Here is a 24591-nt window from a genome sequence, read left to right on the forward strand (position 1 = left end):
CATGTAAACACCCATACTAACATGTACATACATCCCACATACGTGTGCATACACACATTCCTTTTATGAATATTAAAAACAGATTTTTAATATTTGGCTAATTTCCTAATTTTTAAGTTTCACAGGTTTTGAAGACATGAGGGAATCATTGAGAGAAGCTGGGGTGTGACATCGTAAGAGGCTATTGGTGAAGGCACAGCCGCTCTGGGATTGAGGGGTCATGGAGAGAAGTTGAGACTTGGCACCACCTAGCTGGGTCAGAATCCCTGCAGAGAGCCCAGGGGAGGCTTGTGAGAAGAGTCAGCCCTGTTGTGGTGGAGACCCCAGCTTTTTGGAGATGCTAGCACCATGGGGCCACCACCAAGAGCAGCAGTAGCTGTGGAGTGGAGCCAGACTGATCCTGGGAGATGAACTCTGTGTGCCGTGGTGGCAGAGCCCGAGGAAAGGAATTAGCTGTCCAGGCAAGGATCATGAGTGGGTTCCAGGCATTAAGAACTTAACTTTTCACAATGTTGAAGTTTGCCTTCATTCGTCCCTTGTGGAGTAAAGAAGTATTCTGCTTATTTTGATTTTATAGGCACCCACAGTTGATTCTGAACCTTTAAAGGGAGTTTTAGAAAGGCTGGATATTTTAGAGGCTTGAACTTTAAAAGAGACTGAACTTTTAAAAGTATTTGAATTTTAAAGACCATGGAACTTTAAAAATTACCCTCATAGATTTCATATTGCAGAGAAACCCTGGAAATGTGAAGAATATGGCACAGCTTGTTCCATTCTTAGTGATTTTTATGTGTATATGTGCATGAGTGCGGGTGCTCTCAGAGGCCAGAGGAGGGCACTGTATTCCCTGGAGCTGGAGTTACGGGCATTTTTGAGCTGCCCAATGCTGATGCAGGGACCCAAACTAAGTTCTTCTTCAAGAACAGTACATGCTTTTAAAGATGAATGGTTTCTCCAGCCCCTGCATCACACTTCCTTTGTCCTGACTACATCTCAGGAATGTAGCTCTATTGGAAAGTTCTGTTCATTGCAGTTTTCTTGAACCATGAGACTAAATTTAATTATCACTTTATTATATGTCTGTAGGTTCTGAAAATATTTTGATTTCCTGTATGACTGAAATTTGTCTCCCAGATAAGATGAAGTAGCCCAGCTATTACAACTGCAGCCAACTTGCTTCTCTGTGTTGGCCACTGAAGTCAATGAAAGATGAGCTTTGGGGTGAGATCAGGTCACTTGCTGAGATTATTGTCATTGCAACCGTCTTCCTCTTGCTCCCAGTTCCTGTTATTTGTCCTGGATGAGAAGGCGTCTTCTCATTCTTTTCATTATGACAAAAATTATTTTAAAAGAGCAATCACAGCACCGATATCTATTACCAACCACAGCCATCCCAGGTGAATGTCATGCTGAGAACACGTGTGGGAGCTCAGTGGGGCCCCTTCCTTCCTTCGTTTTTTTTGTTTTTCCCTCTATAATCACTATAGGAGCTTTCAACCTAGGAAGGGAGGGGTGACTCGAGTCACCTGAGGACTGAAGAGATTCCTTGGATGGTAGGAATTCTGTAGCAGGTTCCTCAGCTCCAGAGAGGGTGGGAAAGACTTCCCTCAGAACATAAGACTGAGTTTACACTAGTGGAGGGGTGAAAGAAGAACTTTGGGTAGTGAGAACAGCTCAAGGCTAACAGCATCAAATCCACAAATAAATATAAATTCCTCGACAGTAGAAATGAGAAAATTTTACCAAGTAATTAAAGGAGACCTAAGAATATGGAAACCTCTGCCTTATATTCATGTTTATAGAGCCAATATTAAGATGGTCAATGTCCACAAATGATCTTGTAAGATCAGTACTAAATCTCCCAATGGTTCTTTTTAGAAGGTTTAAAAAGAAATCGAGAAGCTAATTCTGAGGGTTTTGTAGAAATACAATAGTTCTAAAGCAGCCAAAGCAGTGAGAAAAAAAAAAAACCCACCTGATTTTCAGATTTTTCTATAAAGTTTTGACAATTAAGATAAACAAAATAACCATCAGATTAGTGGATTCAAAATTAGACCCCATGCATCCACAAGCACTGCTTTCCAGAAAAGGCAGTGTCAACTCAATGAGGAAAGAGTTTTCAAAAGTGGTGCTGAAGGGCTGGAGTATGCCGAGTTGGCAGAACGCTGACTTAGTATGCACAAACCCTTGGGTTCCATATTCAGCTCCATCTTAACTGGATATGGCTGCACACACCTGTAGTCCCAACACTTGGGAAGTGGAGATATGAGGATTAGAAGTTCAAGGTCATCTCCAACCATACAGCAAACTTGAGGCCAGCCAAAGCTACATGTGATTCTGTCTTAAAAACAGAACAAAGCAAATGGTGCCGAAATGATATACTCTACCAAATACACCTATTTCTACAAACAGTGATTTGACATGCAACCTGGAGAGGTCGAGCTGTGGTGATATTGTGCCTCCCAATATATTGTGCACCTTAAAAAACTTATCTGGGGTTAGAGAACAGAACAGTCACTAGATAGACATAGAGGCCAGAAAATGGTGGCACACACACCTTTAATCCTAGCATTCTGGAAGCAGAGATCCATGAGGATCTCTGTGAGTTCAAAGCCACACTGGAAACAGCCAGGCATGGTGACTCATGCCTTTAATCCCAGGAAGTGATGGTAGAAAGCAGAAAGGTACATAAGGTGTGAAAACCAGGAACTAGAGCTGGTTAAGCTTTTAGGCTTTTGAGCAGCAGTTTAGCTGAGATTCATTTGGATGAGGACTCAGAGGCTTCCAGTTTGAGGAAACAGGATTGGCTGAGAAGTTGGTGAGGTGGGGTTAGCTGTGGCCTGTTGTCTCTCTGATCTTTCAGCATTCACCCCAATACCTGGCCCCAGGTTTGTTCTTATTAATAAGACCTTTTCAGATTCCTGCTACATCGAGCTGGTGCCTAACTTGAGCCTTCACCCTCCTACTGACTAGTTAGTGTTCATGATCCTGGAAGGTACTCTGCTCACTCTCAGAGGAGAAAGCTAAGCACCAATCCAGATACAAATCTACAAATCTGCAGTCGACAGTGGTGACCCGCCTGCAGATATGCTGGTGTAATAGTAGCACAAACGTCATGGGAAGAACCAACTACTCTCTGATTAGATTCAAGGCCCACCACACAAAATGACACTTGCGGGCTGCAAGAATATATTATAGAGATTCAGCTGTACATTAAAGCTATACCTAGAAATTTCAAGGCATTTTTCTAGAGGAAGCCATTTATCAAGGAATATTTAGTGTTACTCAGTTTTTAATATTTCAGCTGTCTTCTGCTATGAAATTCTTGTGAGCCCATATACTACTAGACCATATTGGCAAACAGTGTAAACCTCTGACGCTGATCCACTAGCAGAGCCTAGGAGACAGGCGAGGCTGTGGATGCATAGCTTTGCTTCTTGTGCAAATGAAGCTCAGACCATGCCTTGCCTTCAGGCCCTAGTAGCACTGCAGAGAGACTGACCGAGGACAGCAGGGCTTTCTGCATAAGGTGCAGTAAGGACTGGAGTGGAATTCCAGAGGCAGAGAGTCCTGTGGCCAGGAAAGAAAGAACAAGGAGAGTTTCTGTAGACGGTAAGGCAGAATGGCTCAGGATGAGGAGTGATGAGCAAGGAAAAGTTTCTTGTAGATTGTAGGTGAATCAGATCAGGAGAGAAGAGGAAGGAGAGATGGAGGACAAAGGAACAGGGGACAAAGATGAGATCAAAAGCATAAGGGCTTAGTTATTACTAAGGCTATGAGGGGACAGAAAAAGTAGGTGCAGAGGGGAACTGAGAGTCAGGACAGAACTGAAGCTGTATAGACAGAATTTTGTCTTAGAGAAATAAAGTAATGGACAAAAGAACTTTAGTATACACAGATTCTTTCCCCTCAGATAGCCCCCATTGCCCTGATGGTTGTCTTCCCCAGGATTCTGGGGGAATCTTCTCAGGGCAGGGACTCGGGAAAATTCTATTACCTGACACTGATTGGGTGGCTGTGAACCTTGGACTGGATAGACCACAGGCCTAGGGGAAAACCAAATACTATTGTGCTGCTAACTGAGCACTGTGATAAAATGATACTAATGACACTCTACTATACCCACAGAGCAGTCTTTGCTCAGCCATCATCAGAGAAGCTTCTGATTGCAGTGGATGGGAACTAACACAGAGCCCCACAACTGGGTAATGTGCAGAGACTGAGAGATTTTGGAACATACAGTTCTTAGTGGGAAGTCAGCATCAAACTCCTCTCAAGGCACAGGGAGCTATGGGAAGAGGAAGTGGAAAGGTTCTAAGAGCCAGAGAGGATGGGTAACTTCAACAAAACAATGTCTTCCAGACATAACAGGACTGATGCGCAGATGCACTCAAAGAGACTATAGCAGCATGCACAGTTTCAAGCCAGATAAGGCTCCCAAAATTGGGAAGTGGACACAGGCCCCCACCCCTAATGAAGAAGCTGTCTACAGTTGACACCCATTTGTTTTCTCCCGTGGAGTTTCACTGAGTATATTAACCACACTTAAGGGTAGGCCCTGTGGTGGTTTGAATAGGAATAGTCCCCAAGAACACACGTTTGAATGCTTGGCCCATAGGGAGTGGCACTATTAGGAGGTGTGCCCTTGTTGGAGGAAGTGTGTTACTGTGGGGGCGGGCTTTGAGGTCTCAGGGCTAGCTCAGGCTAGGCCTAGTGTAGTACTCACTTTTGTCTGTGGATCAAGATGTAGAACTCTCAGCTCCTCTCTAGCACCATGTCTGCCCCCATGCTTCCTGCCATGCTGGTAATGGACTAAACCTCTGAAACTGCAAGCCAGCCCTAATTAAACGTTTCCTTTATAAGAGTTGCTGTGGTCATGGTGTCTCTTCATAGCAATAGAAATCCTAACTCAAGACAGGCCCCACGCCCAGCAGAAGGCGGCCAACACAAATCAAACTCAATGAGATTTTTGTAGACTTTTTGTCTCACGTTGCTTTGTTTGGGCATTTTTGTTTTTATAATTTTTGGGGATTATAATTTGATTACAGCAATTCTCCTTTCCTTCCTCCAAACCCTTCCATATACCCCCCTGTGCTCTCCTTTAAATTTATGTCCTCTATTTTTAACTAAGCTTTTTTTTTTTTATCTTATTGGTCTTCTGCTTGTATATTATAGTTTCCAATATTTTTGTGTTTTTGCTTCTCTCTGTTTCTTTTTGTTTATTATAACTTTTTGTTTGTCTGTTTTCTAAAGAGAGAAAGAAAGGGGTGGAGTTGGGTGGATGTGGTGGGAAGGATCTGGGAGGAGTCAGGGAGGGGAACCATGATCAGAATATATTATATGAAAGTTTTTTTCAATTAAATAAAATAACAATAAAAATCTATGTATTATATAGTATGCAAATTATATCTCAATTTAAAAAAGAAGTGGAGTAAGCTGTAGTTACAGGTACCAATGTATAAAGCATGTAGGCCTGATAATTATTTCTCATCTTAAATATATCTCATAAAACTGCAAAGTTTCCTTTCTGTTCTTATCGTCTTATAAATTATTCCTGTATTTAAAAGCACAGTAGCAGCCAAATAAAGTCCTTAAGGTCTTCTGCTTAAGATATGAAAACATCAAGATAAATAAACAATCAACTCAAATACTCTGGTCATAAAGTTAGGAGCAGCACAAGCGAGGGCTGACTGTGTCTGTCATTAAAAAGCTGGCTGCTGCAAAGAGCATGTAGGCAGACAGCACCATTCAAGTGAGTTTTCAGAGTCTGCACACCATAGCCACATATAAGGCCACATGTTGTGGTATGACACGTAGAACTTGGCTCTTCTAGATCTAGCAGATCTCCTTTGATAGGCACAGCAATGGACCGCATGTAATTCATTCTTGTATTTTCAGAAAAACCTAGGCCAGGGTCTAGAAAACCATAGATCTCAGTATTTGTTAATTATATGCTTGAATTAAATAATTAATATATTTACTATTTAGTGAAAATTTACATCTAAATTTTACTTTTATAAGTGTACTTTAGTGCAGTTGACTTACAAATTTTCACATGAAGTGTTTAAACCAGCAATAATCTCATTTGATAATTTATGGACATATAATTGAAAGGAGTATACTCCATGATACACAATTTCAACCAACCTCAGATTTAAAAAGTCATACCACATTTACCATTCTAGGTTTAAAAAAAAATAAACTATAGAAAAGGTACATTGTTTTTTAAAACTATAGAAAGCACAACCACCTTTGAGTTTAGTTTTGATCATCATGTGTGAATATCTGAAGACTATAAAATGAAGGCTTTGAGGACATAACTTGGATTGACTATCCCACTGATACAATCAGGCAGATGTGTGAGGAAATTGTTCTGCTGATGGAAACCTGGCCAGTGAGAATAATTCTTTTGGCAGCTGAGGCTTCAGGGGATTCCCTCTAGGAAGCCAATCATCCTTTTGCATACACAGTAAGTGTCCCTCTTCCAAGATTCCCTGTAACTTTGGACAGGCTCGAGATGCTCAACGCCGCTTCCAGCAGCACACCAAGAACTCCCTGCATGCCCTGGGCTTTCATCAGGAAGCCAGTGGCAAAACGTAAGAGTGAGTGCTTCATTTTAAATGGGGACGCCCACAATCATGTTGTTTTTGGGAGAGCAGCTCTCTGGCTCCATAGATATCACTTGAACAGAGTAGCCATGTTCTTCTGCTGAGGTTGCACGGTCCATATCCACCAGGCACATGCACTGCTTCCCTGAAACAGAGTAAATGCATCTTGAGACACCTTCACCAGCGATGGCATTTCCATGTATACACAGGAATTCAGTGACAACACCCATCAGTACTATGGAAAAGGCCATGTTCCCCTAAGTACAGTCTAGGCTTAGCTTTTGACTAATGTGAAGACACACTTCAGTTTTATCATGGCTAGTAATTTACAGAAGGTCAACTTTTAAAAATATATTGATAAGTATATCACAAATGGCAACTACACATTCTACTTTATACTTTGGCCAAAATCCATTTTATAGGATTTTTAGAGGATTTTATAGGATTATAATTGTTCTGCATTCCTATAAAGTCACATTATTAGTGATATTCTAAAAACCTGTGTCTGGGAATATCTAAAGTGATATACTGACAAAGGGTCATCTGAAACACATGTCACTTTTCTACCTGGAGTGTTATAGGACTATGAAGAAATAAGAAATGCAAAGTATGTGAGAAAATGCTTAACCATGTGCTAGTTATTTTAGGCAGAAATGTAATGCTGGGTATAATTTCCCTGATTTTCAGGCCTCACCTCATTAAGATACTGGTTTTCTATTTCCTTTGCAATGTTTGAGAAACAAAAGAGGAAACCTGACTGGCAAGCAAGCAGCTTATTTGTTTTCTTTTGGAAGTACAAATTTAAAATGTCAAAAGTAGATGAGGAAAAAAAGTGACTTGAGGTTTACTATAGTAAAGCCATTACTCGATTTTATAATCTGAACTGTTCTACAGTCAATATCTAAGGTTTTCATTGTCTTGAGAGAGGTTACTGGCTTTGGCATCTCACTTCTTCCATTTTTCTCTGATAATTATAGAAATGCTTAAACATGCTTTCACAATACGGTAGCTGAGCTGGAGTCTGCTGCAGTGAAGTGACGTCAGCCGTGAGGACACATCACTGAAACAGCAAACCTCCTGTGTAAAACAGGGGACTCTCATAGACAAAACAAAAACACAGAACGATGAAATTAGCACTAAGAATAAACAAGAGACTCCGATTCACAAGGCTGGTATTATACACGTCCTTAAAAGGACTCAGGCTGTGAAGATTAAGCGTGTTAGAAAGTGATACAAAAGAGGTATCTAGAATTCCATTTAGAAAATAATCACCTCCTCACCAACAGCTATAGGGCTGGTCTCCTTCTTCCTTTAAGACGTGTGTGAAGGCTTCCCCATCGACTTTACAGTGGAAATGAAACATTCCTGTCAGAACGGGATGCTCTGCATTCCTTCAGGACCCACCCTGGGTTTACAAGGCAGCTCACTGACTCTTGGCTTCAATCCCAGTACAGTTCATTTTTCCTTTTTCATCTTGTAGAAGAATCTCATATTTTCCCATGTTAAGTGTCAATACAACTGAAATTCAGTTGTTGGCAACCTACCTTTTGGGGGTTGGTAAATTTTCTAAAAATGTTCATTAAACATGGAAGTGGCAAGATCTGTGAGAAGCTGGCTTTGTCTGGAGCCCTACGCTGCCTCGGCCCTTCAGCAATCTTGCCAGATGTTCTTCTGCTCCAACCCTGGCAATTTCCCTTCCAGTCACTGCTCTCACTTGACACTTAAAACTCATACTGACCATGATCACTGAATCTATCCACTATGCCAATCTTGACTCTATTGATCTCTATGCTTTGAATGTGTTCCCCCAAAAGCACACGTTGAAAACTTAATCCCCAGTGCAAGTGTGCTAGGATGTGAGCCCGTCGGAGCCACAGTTAGGCCATTAGTACGAGGTGGATGCAGGCTATTACTGCAGGGTGGGCTCACTATTGTGAGTGTGGGTTTCTTATGAAGGGACAAGTCTAGCCCTATCTCATGAAAGCATTCCCTCCATTGCCTGCTGGCGCTCATTCTTGTGCTCTCCCACTCACTGTGATCTGCCCTTCTCTCTTGGCCTTTGATCCCTTCTACAATGGTGAGACTGCAAGAAGACTCCCATCAGATTTAAACCCTGATCTCTAGAATGGTGGACCAAATCAATTTCCATTGATTGTAAAGAATAACACTATACGGATGAAGACACACATCTGGTGTAATTACAAGTGTACATTATGCTGACTTAAAAAAATCAGAAATGGGAAATCAGAAGGAAGAACAGGAAAAGGGGAAAGAAAATGAGAGGCAAGCGATGGCAGTTCTGGGCACAGTGAGAACAGGAAAGGAAGTCTCTTAGCTGCAGGTCTCAGTGCCTTTCCTAGTGAACACCTTACTGCTCCAACTTTAAAATTTAAAGGTAATTATTTATCATATAACATCTTCAGTATAAACTATTTCAGCTGGGCTCAAAGAAATGACAATCTACTCAAGTATACATGGAAAAATGCATCATGTTGGAATTTTAGAGTATGACAGTGTCCAATAGAGGATTTCTAAGAAAAAAAAAAGGTGCGATTTAATCCCCACCCACTTATTTTAATCCCTGTTTTAGCCTCAAAACTTCCAGTGACATGAATGAAACTGAGAACCTGTATTGTAGAAATGAACAAGAGCTCTGTGTCTAGAACCAAATAATCTGAGGTCCTGGTGTGGCATTAAGAGTCTCAGGCAAACTGTGGCTTACCCTGGTCATCAGTAAAATGTAAATGATCATGTCTATCTCATTTATTTTCAGTGTTTAAGTGTGTGATAACAGTTGCTATTATTCTTCTAAACACTATTACTTGGAATGGTTCTGTGGTCTTTTAACCTGGGTAATGTTCAATACTGCAAATGCTGAATATATATGTAAGTATACTTTTGTCTAAGAAAGACACATTACCTTCTTTATACATTTTTAGTGAATCAACTTTGGCACATGGAGTTGACATTTACATTTTTATTACTTTCTTTGTGACTTTGGGCAGATCCTGAGGTTCGTAACAGTAAGAAAGATTTACTATGAAATCTACTCAGTGTCCAACACTGAAATGGATTTAAAGTCAAAGATGCTGACCAGGATGTGACAAGCTATTATAGTTATAAAGCCCTGTTCATGTGCACGATAACCCCCAGGAAGAACAAGTTTTCTTAATGATAAATGGACCAGTGTTTTCCCCAAATAGACCCTACCCATCCATTCCCAGGCATGCTGGGCATACGCTCCCCAACAGCTGTTTGTTGAGAACACATACCTATGAGTCTTCTCTGGGGTGGAAGCTGGACAGCTGTCTGATCTGCAAATCTGCACAGAATCATGTGTTCCTAAAAGGAGCATGAAAAGAATGTAGGTTTATTCCAATTAGTGCTTCATGTTGTAAAACAGAGGAAACAAAGACATGATTTCAGTTCTTCTGGAGGTCAGGAGTGCTTAATTTAATAAAAAATACTGTACAAAATTCAACAGCTGAAAAGAGCAATCCTGAGAATCTTATACTCAGCCACTTCTTCCCTTCAGGTTGCCTGTTCTTCAGATGTAGTTCTTAAGAACAGATGCAGAGAAAAACCTCAAGGCCATTTTACCTAGTGGTTCTTATCCTATAGCCAGGACAAGATAGTTACATTTTGTAAGTATACTCTGTTAAGTGAATAGATCAATTATATCTATCTATCTATCTATCTATCTATCTATCTATCTATCTATCTATCTATTATTTATTTATTCATTCATTCATTTATTTTTCCCAAAGCTGAGGACCGAACCCAGGGCCATTCATTCATTCATTTGTTTACTTACTTATTTATTTTTCCCAGAGCTGAGGACCGAACCCAGGGCCTTGCACTTGCTAGGCAAGTGCTCTACCACTGAGCTAAAGCCCCAACCCCAAGATCAATTTTCTTAATTTTTCTTTCTAAAGGTTATTTGGATCTCTTGCATGGGACTTTAAGAAGATGAGTGACGTGTCTTCTCATACTACCTGAGGAGAAAGCCAGTCATTCTCTGGGACTCCTGGCAGAGTGCTGGCTCCTCCTCAGGGACATCCCTTTCTGCTTTGAGACCATCTATAGAAGAGACCCGAGGGAATGGGAGGGAGATTGGGACCGCTGCATAACAATTTTAGGAGATACTGCATTAATGAAGAAGAGAAGGAAGCCTTGAAAGGGCAGAGGCAGTAAACTGGGGAGTCCCCGTTCATCTGCAGGTAGTGATGTGACTGGGCAACGACCAAGTTTGTCAGTACTCACTCCATCCCAGAGCAGCTGGAGATCCCGAGTGGGAAAGCGGCCCCAGCTGGAGGCTCAGTGAACGGGGGACTCAGACTCACCACCTGATTCTTAGTACTCGGCACATTCAATGGCAAGGGCCTTTGTATTCAGTCATCCTAGTAGGCTGGCCTCAAACCTGCCACCCTCTTGCCTCGGCCTCCGAGTGGGAAGCCTCTGTTTCCATCAGGTAAGTGAAATGTTTGTGGCATTTTTTTTATATAACAAGGGTATTTTTGTCTCAACCCTTATGTACTAAAACATATTTTAATAATCACTATAAAAGTTAATGGCAAAGGGCAGGAAATTAATAAAGTGGTTTGAATAAATAAATTATAGAAAGCCTCCACAAATTGGCTGGCATCAAAAAGGGACAGAAAAATTTAGAATTAGAGGAGCTGAAGAAGCAAGAACACGTATTCCCTTTGTCCTCCTGGAGTTTCTAAACAGATCTGCTGTATATAAGTGAAGGGAATGTTGAGGGAATTAGAACTCAGGAGGGGTCCAACGCTCTGTGCCCCTAAGTTTTACCATCCCTTACCAGAATTGTTTCCCATGTTCTCTTTAGTAAAAGGTTCTGAAAGAGCAAGGCACGTGAGGACATTCTCAGTACCTGCTGGCCAATTTAACTATGGAGAAAACCCACCAAATTCTCAAAGTATCTGAACACTAAGAAACGAAGCTCTAGGAAGTGATGGGGTAACATTCTGCCACGGTATCCAAGAAGGGAAGACACCTCTAGGGCATTTACACCCGAAACTTTCTGAGGGCTGGTGGACTAGCAGCTCCTGAGAGTGCTGGAGTAACAGTAGATAGACACTGGGAACTGGGGTGTGCCAGGGGCGTCTGCTCTCCGGGGTCAGGGTGACCATTTCTCCTCTTCCCAACTGTAAACTCTTTCCCAGCCAGTAGACTAAGGGCGCCCTTCCCCTCAGCAGCCCAGCTTTTCCCCACACACCCTCTCACTTGTGTTTTCACAATCAGTTTTTGACGATTCAGGTAGAACCTTCTGAGTGAAAGATGGAGGGTCCTAATGTTTGCCCTTTAAATCTAGCAGTTCCCCAGGATATGAACCCTTCTAATCTGGCCAGCAAAGGCAGCAGTAGTCTGGTTCTGGATGAGAGCATGACACGAGAACCCATGCTCAAGTATATGTGACTGTGTGCGTGGGCAGTGGGGAGAGGTAGGGGGGGCTGTGCATGGGGCAGTGAGGAGAGGGGGGCTGTGCATGGGGCAGTGGGAGAGCTGTGCATGGGGCAGTGAGGGGGGGCTGTGCATGGGGCAGAGGGGGGCTGTGCCATGGGGCAGTGAGGGGGCTGTGCATGGGGGGGCATGGTGCATGGGGAGTGGAACATGGACAGTGCAGTGGCTGTGATGGGCAGTGGGCTGGCAGGGGGTGCATGCATGGGGCAGTGCATGGGGAGAGGAGGGGGGGCTGTGCATGGGGCAGTGGGGAGAGGAGGCTGTGCATGGGGCAGTGGGAGGGGAGAGGTGGGCTGTGCATGGGGCAGTGAGGGAGAGGGGGCTGTGCATGGGGCAGTGAGGGAGAGGTGGGCTGTGCATGGGGCAGTGGGGAGAGGGGCTGTGCAGGGGAGGGGGAGGGGGCTGTGCATGGGGCAGTGGGGAGGGGAGGGGGGCTGTGCATGGGGCAGTGGGGAGGGCAGGGGAGGGCTGTGCATGGGGCAGTGGGGAGGGCAGGGGAGGGCTGTGCATGGGCAGTGGGGAGGGAGGGGGGCTGTGCATGGGGCAGTGGGGAGGGGGGCTGTGCATGGGGCAGTAGGGAGGGCTGTGCATGGGGCAGTGGGGAGGGGAGGGGAGGGCTACAGGTAGGGTGGGATAGAGGGCTGGAAGTGGGCACTGAGGAAGCATAAGGACATGTTTGAAGAGAGACAGCTGTCAAGGTGGTAGAAGTGAATGTTTAAAGAGACTACTTCATTGTTAGGTGGAGGAAGTAAAAGTACTAAAATGTAGGGCTGGTCCACAAAATGACACTATGTTCCAGCGGGTCTGTGTAAAACGTGGAATTCAAACTAACTATCAAGCTTTAACTGAATTAATTACCTTTGCATTTAGCTCAAATTACTTCTTAGATTTTTATGTCATGTTATTGAACAGTTGTTAACGGTGATATTCAGAAAGATCAAAACTGCTCTGCTCAGATTAGTGGCTCAAAACCATCACGACTTATGGGAGACCGGTCTCTAAGTGTTCCCTGAGTTTCTGTAAGCAAGAACTGACTGCCTTCTTTCAAGGCCAGGCGCTGACACACTGGGACACACAGCCTGGGATCTACTTGTGGGTAGCTCACCATCAACCACTCCTTTATATCTTCAAAGGTTTAATGAACAATAAAAATAATAAAAATGGGAGGGGCAATGGAGAATACGTGGGAAAATACCTGACTTTTTATAGAAAAAATTCCCTCTATTCTGGATTATCTTTCCAAGCATGTCGTCAGAGTGCATAGCCTTGAAACTAGTTTCCCTCCCCAGGCATAAGCAGGTCCATCTTCTGGGAAGAGGGCCTCTGAGAGTCACATGAAGATGATGGGACTATGGCTCCTGCTGCTGTTACAACAGCTGTCTTTTGTCCATGACAGGAATCTCTGCCTCTGTCAGCATTTACTGGGTCAGCTAACTTGGTAACTTGTATGTAAGAAGGGGAAAAACAAAATCTCAGCTCCTTCCCAAATCTAATTCACTATTCAAAGAATTAAATTAGTCTGGATTTGAAACTTTTAAAAGGCCATACTAGATATTTTTATGTAATCCAATGTATCTGTAGCTAATATATAAGACAAAATTTGGGATGGAAAAATATGAAGGATCAAAAGTTGTATAAGAAGGAGTCACAATGATTCATGTATATAATCCCAGCCCTTAGGAGACTGAGGCAAGAGGGTGGCCATGAATCTGAGGCCAGCTTGGGCAAATAATGAGTTCTACGACACAGGGTGAGAACCTGTCTCAAATAAAACAACAAAACCCTAAATGCACAAACAAAGTATATTCAGAGGATGTCTAGATCTTTTTAATAACGTTACCTTGTATGATAAAGTTTCCTTGAATTTTTCACTAGAATAGGAAACAAAAAGGAATTAGTTACCACTTTCAAGAAGGTCAAATAAACTGAATTATAAATAAAAATATGTACTGTATCTGAAGAGTATTAAAGGTTATTCCGAATGAAGAACTGCGTCAGTTTCAAGTGTGTTTATGGGAAGATGACAGCAGAACATCAGGATGTCACGAGTTTTAAAGAGTCGACTCCCAAGTCTGTTAATCCTGTTAGGAAAGGACAACCACTTCCGGATTTTCTCCTGACACACTTTCCGGTGCTGTACTGTGGTTTTGTTATGATTCAGGTGTGGCAAGGTCAATGGATCAGGAGGCAACCACCACTGAAAAGATACTTTATCCCTCACAATTCCCCAGAAAGGAGTGGCATGCCACACGGGGTGTTGTGGGGTGTGCCATGCCATTGATGAGGCCGAGGGAGTGCGGTGACATACGGGCCTTTAATGCTCCTTTTGTGGGAAGGAACAGTGAAGTTGGTAAACAGGCACAAGACTGACTAATTTCACCCACTTTAATGGGCTCTGGAATGGAGAGCCCCTAACTGCCTGGCACTGAGCTGGGGTATTAGGGCACAGGGAAAGCTGTGTGGAAGAATAAAGCTTGACGAAGGATGTAGTTGCAGACAGGGCTCTTTATGGGTTGTTTTGTATATGTATGTTGTAGACAAGTTGTTTATTTAGATGTCAAACATAAAAAAACAAACAAACCAGAAATCAAAGCTGTCATAACTGTTAAATTCCACACAGTCCATTACAGAGTTCTATTGACTAATTAAGAATAGGCCTGTGTATATGATATAAACTTCATTAGTATCAATTAAAAATAATTTGTTTTTACATAATTTAGGAACAATGGACTATAAAGTCACACATCTGCCTTTGGTGAATTATCTAGTTCTCATACACAAAGAAATCAATGTTCCAAATAGTTCCAAGGACACAGAGCAAAATGACAGTCAATCCACAAGGTTATAAAAAGGGTGACATGAAACTTAGACTTTTAAATCAGTAAAACTAGGATATAAATCTGACCAGGTCAAATTAATATTCTTACACACCTCTTAGACTTACACATTTCTTCATACACTCTAAAAATCATACATTTTATCAGGTTTGAACTGTTCAATAGGCCTCAAATTATCATATGTAAATATATATATCTCCTGTCTGTCTTTCAATGCTTCCTTTGGTTTTCTCTCAGTTTGTGAACTGTAGCAAGAGCAAATTAATGAAAGAAAAAAAGATTATTTCATACTGTTACTTATATTAAAGACTAAGTAAATTCTAATGAAAAATTTCTAAGGTTTCCAAAAGTAATGTGACTGATTTTGTGTCCTAAGAAGCTTTTTTTTAAAACATAGGACAGAAGGTCCAACACTGATATATTTAGCTTCTGATTTTCAGTAACTATGAACCAGAGAGTGAAATGTCACACAGGGTTGTTCTCCAATAGAAGTGGTGAGAATTAAAATTTCTTCCTTGCTATGTGGGACTAGAAGGATCATAAAGATGGCTATCAAATCTAGGCAATACCTGTAAATACTATTTATTATTATTTTTTAAATAAAACCCTACATTTTAGTTTATTTACTTTTTGTGCATGTGTGTACGTATGTGGGTGCGGATGCCATGGCATGTGTGTGGAGGTCAGAGGGTCTGAGGGATCAAGCTCAGGTGGTCTGATCTGGTTGGCAGATGTTTTCATCCCCTGAGCCATCCTGGAGATGCTATGGATGCCATGTAACTACTAGCAACAATTCACATTTATGGATTTACTCTATGCCCTCTTACTTTTTCTGTTGTTTGATTAGAGAGACAGTCTTACTCTGTGCCTAGGCTGGTTTTGAACTTGAGGCAATCCTCTTACTTCAGCCTCCAAAGTGTCGGGATTCTAGGCATACACTTGACCTCTTTGCCGCTTCTAAGTAATACACATCTCGTTATTAAATGCTCACCCAAGCCCTTGCAGTAGTTCCTGCTACAGCCTCATTTTGCATAGAGGAAGACAGTAACTTGTCTGACGTTAAACAGCATACAGAGTACTAAGCAGCTAGTACTGCACCTGGTCAGTGTATTCCTAGACTCTAAACACTAGGCCATTACACCCCACTGCCTCTTACAAAGGATGGTTCTGATTTCATTTAGAGCCACACCGGGAGGTGGGAAGCCAGCTGACTTGCTTCTAACTGATCTGAAAGAAAAGGCAGGGACAGACAGAGGAGAGCCAATCCTCTTAATCCTGTTCATAAGCAACACCTGCCACACTGGAAAAGGTAGACAATCTCAAATGCAAATTTCACTGCAACCTTATTGATTTATTTTAGTTTTTTGAGACAGCGTTTCTCTGTGTAGCCTTGGCTGTCCTGGAAATGGTTTATGTAGACCAGGCTGGGCTCGAACTCACAGAGATCCACCTGGCTCTGCCTCCCGGGTGCTGGGATTAAAGGCGTGAGCCACTGCCACCCAACCGACTCTAACTGCATCTTTATTAAACAAGTCTCGTGTAGCAACTTACTCCCACATTGGTGTCTTAGGTAAAACACTGAACGTCACCTTTTGGGGAAATTAAACTTGGATGTGTTCTGAATGAAGCCGTAACAGCACGGGCACGTGATGAAGGAAGCCCGCGTTTGGATGCAGTGCGCAATCACCATATCTGTTGCCACTCCACAGGCATGCAGCGCCACCTGGAGAACAGAACCGGACCTGAGCGTTAGGTGTCTTAACTGAATTCGGAGTACTTCAGAGAAATCAACCCAGGACAGAGAGCTGACACCGGAAGCGAGATGAGCCAGAGCATCTTCAGTGGAGAGCAGCATGCACCTACACACTGCTGAAGGGTTTGTCAAAGGATTCAGCAGCAACCCAAAGGGGATGACTGAGCAAAGATGGGGAGATTTGAGCATTCATGAAAACAACAACAACAAAACCCAGAATGGATGAAGTATTTCAAATATCAAATTTATGAGCCAATAATGACACTTCCAAAATCCCAAATGAAAAAAAAAAAACCTAATTGGTTATTTTTGGTAAATAGCCAGCTCATTTTGATAAATGGAAAATACTGGGAAAGATTTTTTTTTTTTAAACTATGTACACCATATCTCTGGGTAACCATCTGTTGATAATGGAATGATAAACTAAATTGATGCCATTCTGTAGTTTATTTATATACGGTAGGGAGGGTCGATGATTACAAACGCTGCTAATGCAGAGACAACCGGACATACCACTAGCACCTCTGATGCAGTCTAACCCCGAATTGAGGCAGAATATAATTGTTTTTACAGTCTAGACGGTTTTTTAAATTTCAATTTGCTTTTTTAAAATTTATTTTATTTTATGTGCACTGGTGTTTTGCCTGCATGTATGTCTGTGTAACGGTTATCAAATCTTGGAGTTACAGATGGTTGTGAGTCACCATGTAGGTGCTGGGATTTGAACCTAGGTCCTCTGGAAGAGCAGCCAGTGCTCTTAACTGCTGAGCCATCTCTCCAGCCCCTGCAGTCTAGATCTTAATTGTTAAAATTGAGACACTTTAGGGGCCAGGGAAATAAGTGGAAGAGAAGTAATCAGTAAGATCCACATGTGGAAAACTGTAAAGGACAATTAACAAGACTGCAAATAAATCATAGGGAAACAAATGAGCCAGGAATTGTTCCCTAAAGATGCTGCATTTAATTCCTAGAACAGAACATTCAGCCAAGGCAGAAAAGACATTCGCAGATGTGACTGTGGTTACAGTTCAAGATTATCCTCAACAACATGGGCAGCTTCAATAACTACATGAGGTCTTAAAAGCAGAGAATTTTATAAGGGAGGAGCCTAGGAGATAGAACAGGAGGTCAGGAAAATGGAAACCCAAGCCTGGACTGCCACTGCAGGCTTCCACAGGGGCAACCAGGGAATGTGGGTGGCCTCCAGAAGCTGAGGACACTCGGCCCACAGCCAGAAGGGAGACATAACTAAATGAAACCACATTCTACTAAGTACCTCAGTGAGTCCCCACCATGGCACCTTAGAGCGTCCAGGTAAGAGGCAGCATGACCGGCATCTTATGATCTAGATTTCTGATCTACAGAACTGTTAGTTAATAAATATATGTTATGTTGAGATGCCTGGTTTGTGGTAACTTATCAGGGTATGAATAGAAGAGGAAAACATTCACATTAACCATTTTAATTTTTAAGAATTAAATAAAATATTGCAAATAAAAATGATTACACTCTGAAATTAATCAGACACAAAGCCTATTCACGTCAATTTTTCTGTCATCTTTCGGTTCTGGACTGGGTCATCTTGTTAGGACAGGAGGTGAGAGCAGAGCCTTGTCCTTCCAGCCCGTTCACAGGGGTCGGGATGCTGCCGGTCCTCTCGCCACAGTAACTTAGAGCTTCTGCAGCAACGTGAATGTGAGTGACTGTGTGGAGCAGTTTGTCTTTTATTTCAATCATTAAAAGCTTAGAGTTTCAGGAATGAAATAACCTATTCATTCACTATTTCATTTATCAAAAAAATCTCTAAGGTCAGCCTATTTATCAATATTATGGTCATTGTGAAGAATAAAATATCAAAATTGTGGTTCCTATTCTATATTCTGTTTTAGTACCAATGGAATCCAAAGGACTGAATCTATCAATCAACTTGATTATAGAAGTTTGAACAGACCTAAAATTCTGGTGCTAACTAGCACGTGGCTCACTGAGTTAGGCAGCACACAGAAGCATAAACAGAAACAGAGCATGACACAGGCAAAAGCCCAGAAGCACTCAGAAGATCCAGTAACACACGGTGGGATGTCTGTGCCCTTAAATAGGGTGCAGAGCCCAGCACGTGTGTACACATGTAATCCCAACACTTGAGAGGCAAGGCTAGGTGGATCAGGACCTCAAGGTTATCCTTGGCTATATAGTGAGTTCAAGGCCAACCTGGGCTGCATGAGACCTGTCTCAAAAAATAGAAAAACAAACAAAAATAGCATAAGTATAGACAGAAACATTAAAAGACAGAAAGGTGGGGGAGTCGTGAAATCTTCTGGAGGAGATGACATTTAAGGAGGGTCTTGTTGAACAGAAAGGATTAAAGAAAGAAGACAATGGAGATTATCACAGGCAACTGCTATCAATCAAATAGTCAAGAGCAACTGAGTATCCAAACCCAACTACAGCACAGCCTGAGCCTCAGGGAACATTGCAGAAGATGAGGTGGAAATACTCTAGGAGCCATAGGAGCGAACCAGCTGTTGTGAGACAGTGTGCTCCGATTACAGCACATGAAATCCTAACAACGTGGTCTCCTAAACAAGATCTATACAAGGAGAGCAAACACAGATGGGGAAAGCCTCTCAAATCCCTAAGATGAAGAGCTACAGGTAACCAGTGGCTGTTAAGGGAGGGAGACTCTGCCCTGGACAGGTTATCCAATCTCAAGTGGTCATCCTAAACACATACAAGCAACACTAAATGGACCCGGCAGGCTGGATTCATATATACATACATATTACATGTATATATGTACCAATATTTAACAATGAAGAGGTCATACATTTGAAAGGAATTTGACTGGGGAGACATGGAAGGAGGTGGAAGGGGTAGAGCGTGGTGTGGAAATGATGCAAATACAGTACTAAAAAATACCAATACATTTTAAAATAAATTAAAATAGTATTAATACTATACTTTTATAAACAATCTTATTAAAAGCATCCTTTAAATTTATAGTAGTCAATATTTATTCAAATCAGGGGTCATGAAAAATTCTAAAAACCTTTTTTTGGATGCTTATTTTGGAAAAAAATATATTTTCCTTATGATGTATATTAGTCATTAAAATCAAAACCAGTATTAAGAAAATGGTATTCTTGTAATAATGAAATACTTGTTTTGAAGGAAAAATACAAACAACCCATGACTAACAGTGGTTCTATTTATTCAGTTAGTTTTTGACTTTATGGTGGTGCAAAGGTCTCAGACATTCAGGGAGCACCAGGTCTGGAACTTGATCCTGGCTAACAGGACTCCGATGAGCCTCACTCTGGTGATAGACAGCAGCCCAGCCCAGCTCTTAGTCAGCCAGCCCTGTGATCACAAGGCACATGAGCAGTTCCCTACAGCATTTGGTGCAGCTAATCTATGATATTCAGTAGATTCGTGTATTATATACATTTTCTACTTATGACAGTCTATTATTGGCTTATCAGTATATAGGTCCATAAAGTAAAGGAGCATGTATCCATGTCACATGAAAAGAAATACACATGTTTATAATTTTTAACATGTATTTCACATGTTTATTTCTATATAGATTGCCTAGATATTTGTGAATATAAAAATAGTATATTAAATATAGTCTATTAAAACAGTAAAAAAAAAATAAACAAAAAATCGTTAGACAGTACATAGGGCCATCCAAAGTAATTAAGGAAGGGAAAAATCCATGACAGGTATCTAATAATGAAATATGGAAAAACAATACTGACTTCAATATCCTGCTGTTTCAAACATTTTTTCACATCTACAAAGGACATAAATTATATGCCTTTTAGCTAAAAAAAAGCAAAGCAAAAATAACAGCTGCTCCAGAATTTCTGCGCTGCAGATGTGGGTAACAGTTCTATCCAATAATCCAGGAACACACAGTGGGGATGGGCAGTGACCCAGCAATCCATCAAAGTGCTTTAAAAAAGACGTAAAGATCTGTTCCAGTTACAGCTACATTATGAAAGTAAGAAGGATATGCTTAATAACTAGGAACATTTAAGAAAATGTTCAGTTAAAGGATCTAGGTTGTACTGGCTTCCCAAGGCTCATAGATGCATAAATCAGCATTTGTATGTGTGCACAAATACGTAAAGACCAAAAGGTATTTAGACTACTTACCTCCCAGTATATAAGAGTAAGTATACAAGAGATAGCCTTTTCTTATTACAAGGTATTTATCTATGTTGAGGATATATTCATATTAAGTAAAATATTTTAAATGAATAGGAGTATTAACAAGATATTAGACCTTAATGAAGTGCAAATTCCACAAGAGTCCAGAACCTGAAGAATACAGCAGCCATGAGCTAGCCTCTTAATTATTCTTAATATTAAATAATAACAACTTGGCCTAAGGATTCAAAAACATAATCATAATTCTTAAAACTCAAAATAACATGTAGATATTAAATCTCCATTAATGAGAAACTAGGCAATTTTAGTATCTATAGGTTATTAACAAGTTATTTTTCCCTCATATTTTTCACTTTGTTTTGTTTAGTGCTCTTCTGCTGTTTTCAAAAAAAAAAAAAAAAAAAAAAAAAAAAGAAGCAGACTAAGGTAAGGTAAGCCACTCATCCTATTAATAACCACGCCTAGCATTTTCTCTGTGCCTCCTAGCGCTGTTCACGGCACTAATCACCTTCCAGGGCAGCGGATAAACAGATGTTATCTGTCGCATAATGAGATACTTGACAGTATGTATGCTATACAATAGTAAGATAAGAAGCTATACATGTCTTTGTTTAGGAAAGAATACAAAATTATTTTCTTAGTTAATCTAAAGAATAAAATTATTTAGCTAATAAGAGAAACTGAAATTATGGACTACTCACCCCAATGTTAAACATTCCTGTAAAATACTCCATATTTGCTTGAATGAACCAAATGTTGTTCAAACCTAGTTCGTCACTTCTCTTCTTAGCACGGATTAGTGATAATTCCTTGTTTTCTATTAATATAACCTAGATTTTATGCAGAAAGAAATCCAGTATACTCAGTAACACAATTCAGACATTAGTGCTGAGCATTATAGCTATATTTCATATCTTAATAATAATGCAGAATGCATTTACTAATCCTCTATCTTGTATGATAGTTCACCTGGTGCAAAAATGAACAATGTCTTGAACTCCTGAAGTTTAGCATGTAATGATATAAGTGAAAGAAAGAAACAACAGCGTGTTACATGTTCAGACTGAAGTGTAATGGGAACTCAGACTTGGAGACTAAGGCGGGTTTTTAATGGAGAAATAACATTAGCGGAGGCCTGAAAACGAACAGAGATTAGCTAAGGGAATGGCTTGGCCTGAGGAAGATTGTGGTATATCAATACTGAAGAGCTGAGAAAGCTGATAGGGTTTGGCACAGTGCAGGGTGACAATGATGGTGGGAAAGAGGGGCAGGGTGTAAGGGATGGAGATGAGGTGGAAGAAATAACGGAGGCCATATCATGTATTTATGATAAAGAAGGTTCCAGAAGCTGCAGGGAATAGCTTGGATTGGTGGGGTGAGGCCGAAGGCAGAAGGAGCCTCCAACAGTAATCACAGGTAGAATTAAAGACACTGTTATCATATATTTTTTCCTTAAGCACACTTTATAGAAAAATACTGTATCACTTTACATAAACACTTGATATACAGTTGATATTAAAAACCTTGTGGTTTTATCTAGCTGAAGCCCTTGTCCGGGTCAGTCCATCTAAGTTTCCAGGAGAATTACCAGAAAGGAGAATTACTAGAACGGGGAAAAGATGCCCTCTGCCCGACTCTGCCTCCCGGGACTCTGCCCTGTGAGCCCCTCCTCTTAGCCAATCCTAACACTGTTTTCCCCACACTACAACAGGGCGCCTCTTCTCCTTCAACTTTGATTTGTTTTGCTCTTTATTCTCTAGAGCAGTGGTTCCCAACCTTCCTAATGCCATGACCCTTTAATGCAGTTCCTCATGCTGTGGTGACCCCAACCATAAAATTATTTTCGTTGCTACTTCCTAACTATAATTTTGCTACTGTTATGAATCATAACGGAGATACTCTTGGAGACAGAGGCTTGTCAAAGCGGTTGTGACCCACAGGTTGAGGACCACTACTCTAAGGAAACCGCAGCCCCCACCCCAGTCATTTTCCACCAGGTGAGTGACTATCTGTCAGCTCTAGGTTTTCTTCTCACAGAGTCACGCTCTGCCCCAGTTGACTATATATTTTTAAAAAATGACATTTTTTTTAACCAGATAGTCCTTGGTAACATTTCTAATTGTGATTGTGTAGAAAATTAAGTTAGTGTTATCATATTCATTTTATTCAATAATGGAATAGGTACCTGTTTTACTAAACACATACACGTTAAAATCCTAGTAACTCTACTGTAGTCTTACTCTCCTTTGCCCACAGTTAAGATTCTGATCTTAGGAGTCACGTGTCACATATTGGACTTGATGAGTGAGTAATCAGCAATGCTGAGGGAGGATTCTGCAGACATGGCCCTGAACTGGACTTCCTAACCTGTTCCACCGGGTCTCTTACTCACCCTTACCTGGCAAGAAGGCAGCATATGTGCAAGAACAATTCCAACGTGGCCCTGAAAGGGAAGACAAAAGAGTCAACTTTGGTTCCCATGGCTCGTGTCCAGTGTTAGACAATGAGTTTGCCAAATAAAATCATGACCTTGAATGTAATGTAGCAAGGTCTCATGATAGTGGAAAGGCTAAAGGACAAGAGAGACATATGATACCCCGCCACTGCAGAAATCCACAATTCTGTCACCAGGTTTGGCTTGATTTAGCACCACGTAAGCAAGGTTATTCAACTGTTGCTGCTTCCTCAAAGCTCGGTCAGTGGACATTTTGCCTGGGGAAGATAAGAGAGGAGGAAAACATTTAGCATTGTGAGGGACCAATTAGACAGAATGGACAGACTGTTGGATAGAGGAAGAGTGTCATATGTGCTTATGTCCACATGTATACACATACACATCAAAGAATGAACTACACATTTCATGTAATTCCTGTGAGCTAGAGAAGTTGAACCCAGAGACTAGCTCTACTTATGATTAAATTATTTTAATTAATGTGTACTTGAATGCTTGACCCCAGCTGGTGGAGCTGCTTTCTGGAGAGGTTATAGAACATCTGGAGTTGAGAGGCTTGCTGAAGTTACATCACTGGGAGGTAGGGAAGACTTTTGAGGGTTTACAGCTTTAATCCACTCCCATTATCTCTCTGCTTCCTGTATGCTGATGAAAATGTGACCAGTCTGTTTCCTGTTCCTACTGCACGCTTTTCCAACCATGACAGACTTTCCCTCTGGAGCCCAAAAGCAAAAGTAAACTGTTTCCTCTATAACTTGTTTTTAGTCCTGGGATTTTATCATTCCAATAGAAAAGTAACTAACACACTATGAGACTTTTCTTTCAGCGAAGACAGCTTCTTCTAAAGAGTACAAGTAATAGCTGAAAAGTTAAATTCAGAACCATAAAGGCTTTAATCAATTTGAATACATGAAGAGAAAATAATATTCTAGTCCTCCACTGCTCCCAGAGATACGCTGTAAAGGATCACCAACTTCAACACTGCTCACATCTGCTTACAGAGTTCTGATGAGAACACTTTGGTGTTTTTGGTCTCCTTGAGCTCTTGATTCTTTCGGTGGGACTCTGAGAAACCAGGGACACAGGTGTCATACAGTCAGAGCTCTATCAATGGTTACTGTATTCAGAGGGAAAACGGATTTTCCTTTCCCACATTAAAGCTTCCTTTCCTTATGAGCCAGACATTGAAATTTAATGCAATTAGGGACTAAAGATGGGCATTTCCGAGTATGAAATGCTCTGGGGCCAGCAGCATGACATCACTGTAACTCATTTTCAAAA

At 41.3% G+C, this 24591-nt stretch overlaps 1 protein-coding gene across 5 annotated transcripts in view; it reads right to left on the reverse strand.

The window, feature by feature from the left end:
- Window positions 1-5976: 5976 nt before the first annotated feature.
- Window positions 5977-24591, reverse strand: part of Gstcd (glutathione S-transferase C-terminal domain containing) — a 107690-nt gene continuing 89075 nt past the window's right edge. For all 5 annotated transcript variants that reach the window (XM_028857088.2, XM_037207119.1, XM_028857107.2 and 2 more), the window contains 7 exons: window positions 23455-23570; window positions 23257-23301; window positions 21560-21688; window positions 16519-16652; window positions 13933-13963; window positions 9881-9950; window positions 5977-6753 (listed from right to left, as the gene is read on the reverse strand). In XM_028857088.2, coding sequence (XP_028712921.1) covers window positions 6617-6753; window positions 9881-9950; window positions 13933-13963; window positions 16519-16652; window positions 21560-21688; window positions 23257-23301; window positions 23455-23570 — 662 coding nt within the window. In that variant the 3' untranslated portion in view covers window positions 5977-6616. The remainder of the gene's footprint in view (window positions 6754-9880; window positions 9951-13932; window positions 13964-16518; window positions 16653-21559; window positions 21689-23256; window positions 23302-23454; window positions 23571-24591) is intronic.

The sequence above is a fragment of the Peromyscus leucopus genome, chromosome 6 (assembly GCF_004664715.2).
Source record: "Peromyscus leucopus breed LL Stock chromosome 6, UCI_PerLeu_2.1, whole genome shotgun sequence".
NCBI classification, from domain to species: domain Eukaryota; kingdom Metazoa; phylum Chordata; class Mammalia; order Rodentia; family Cricetidae; genus Peromyscus; species Peromyscus leucopus.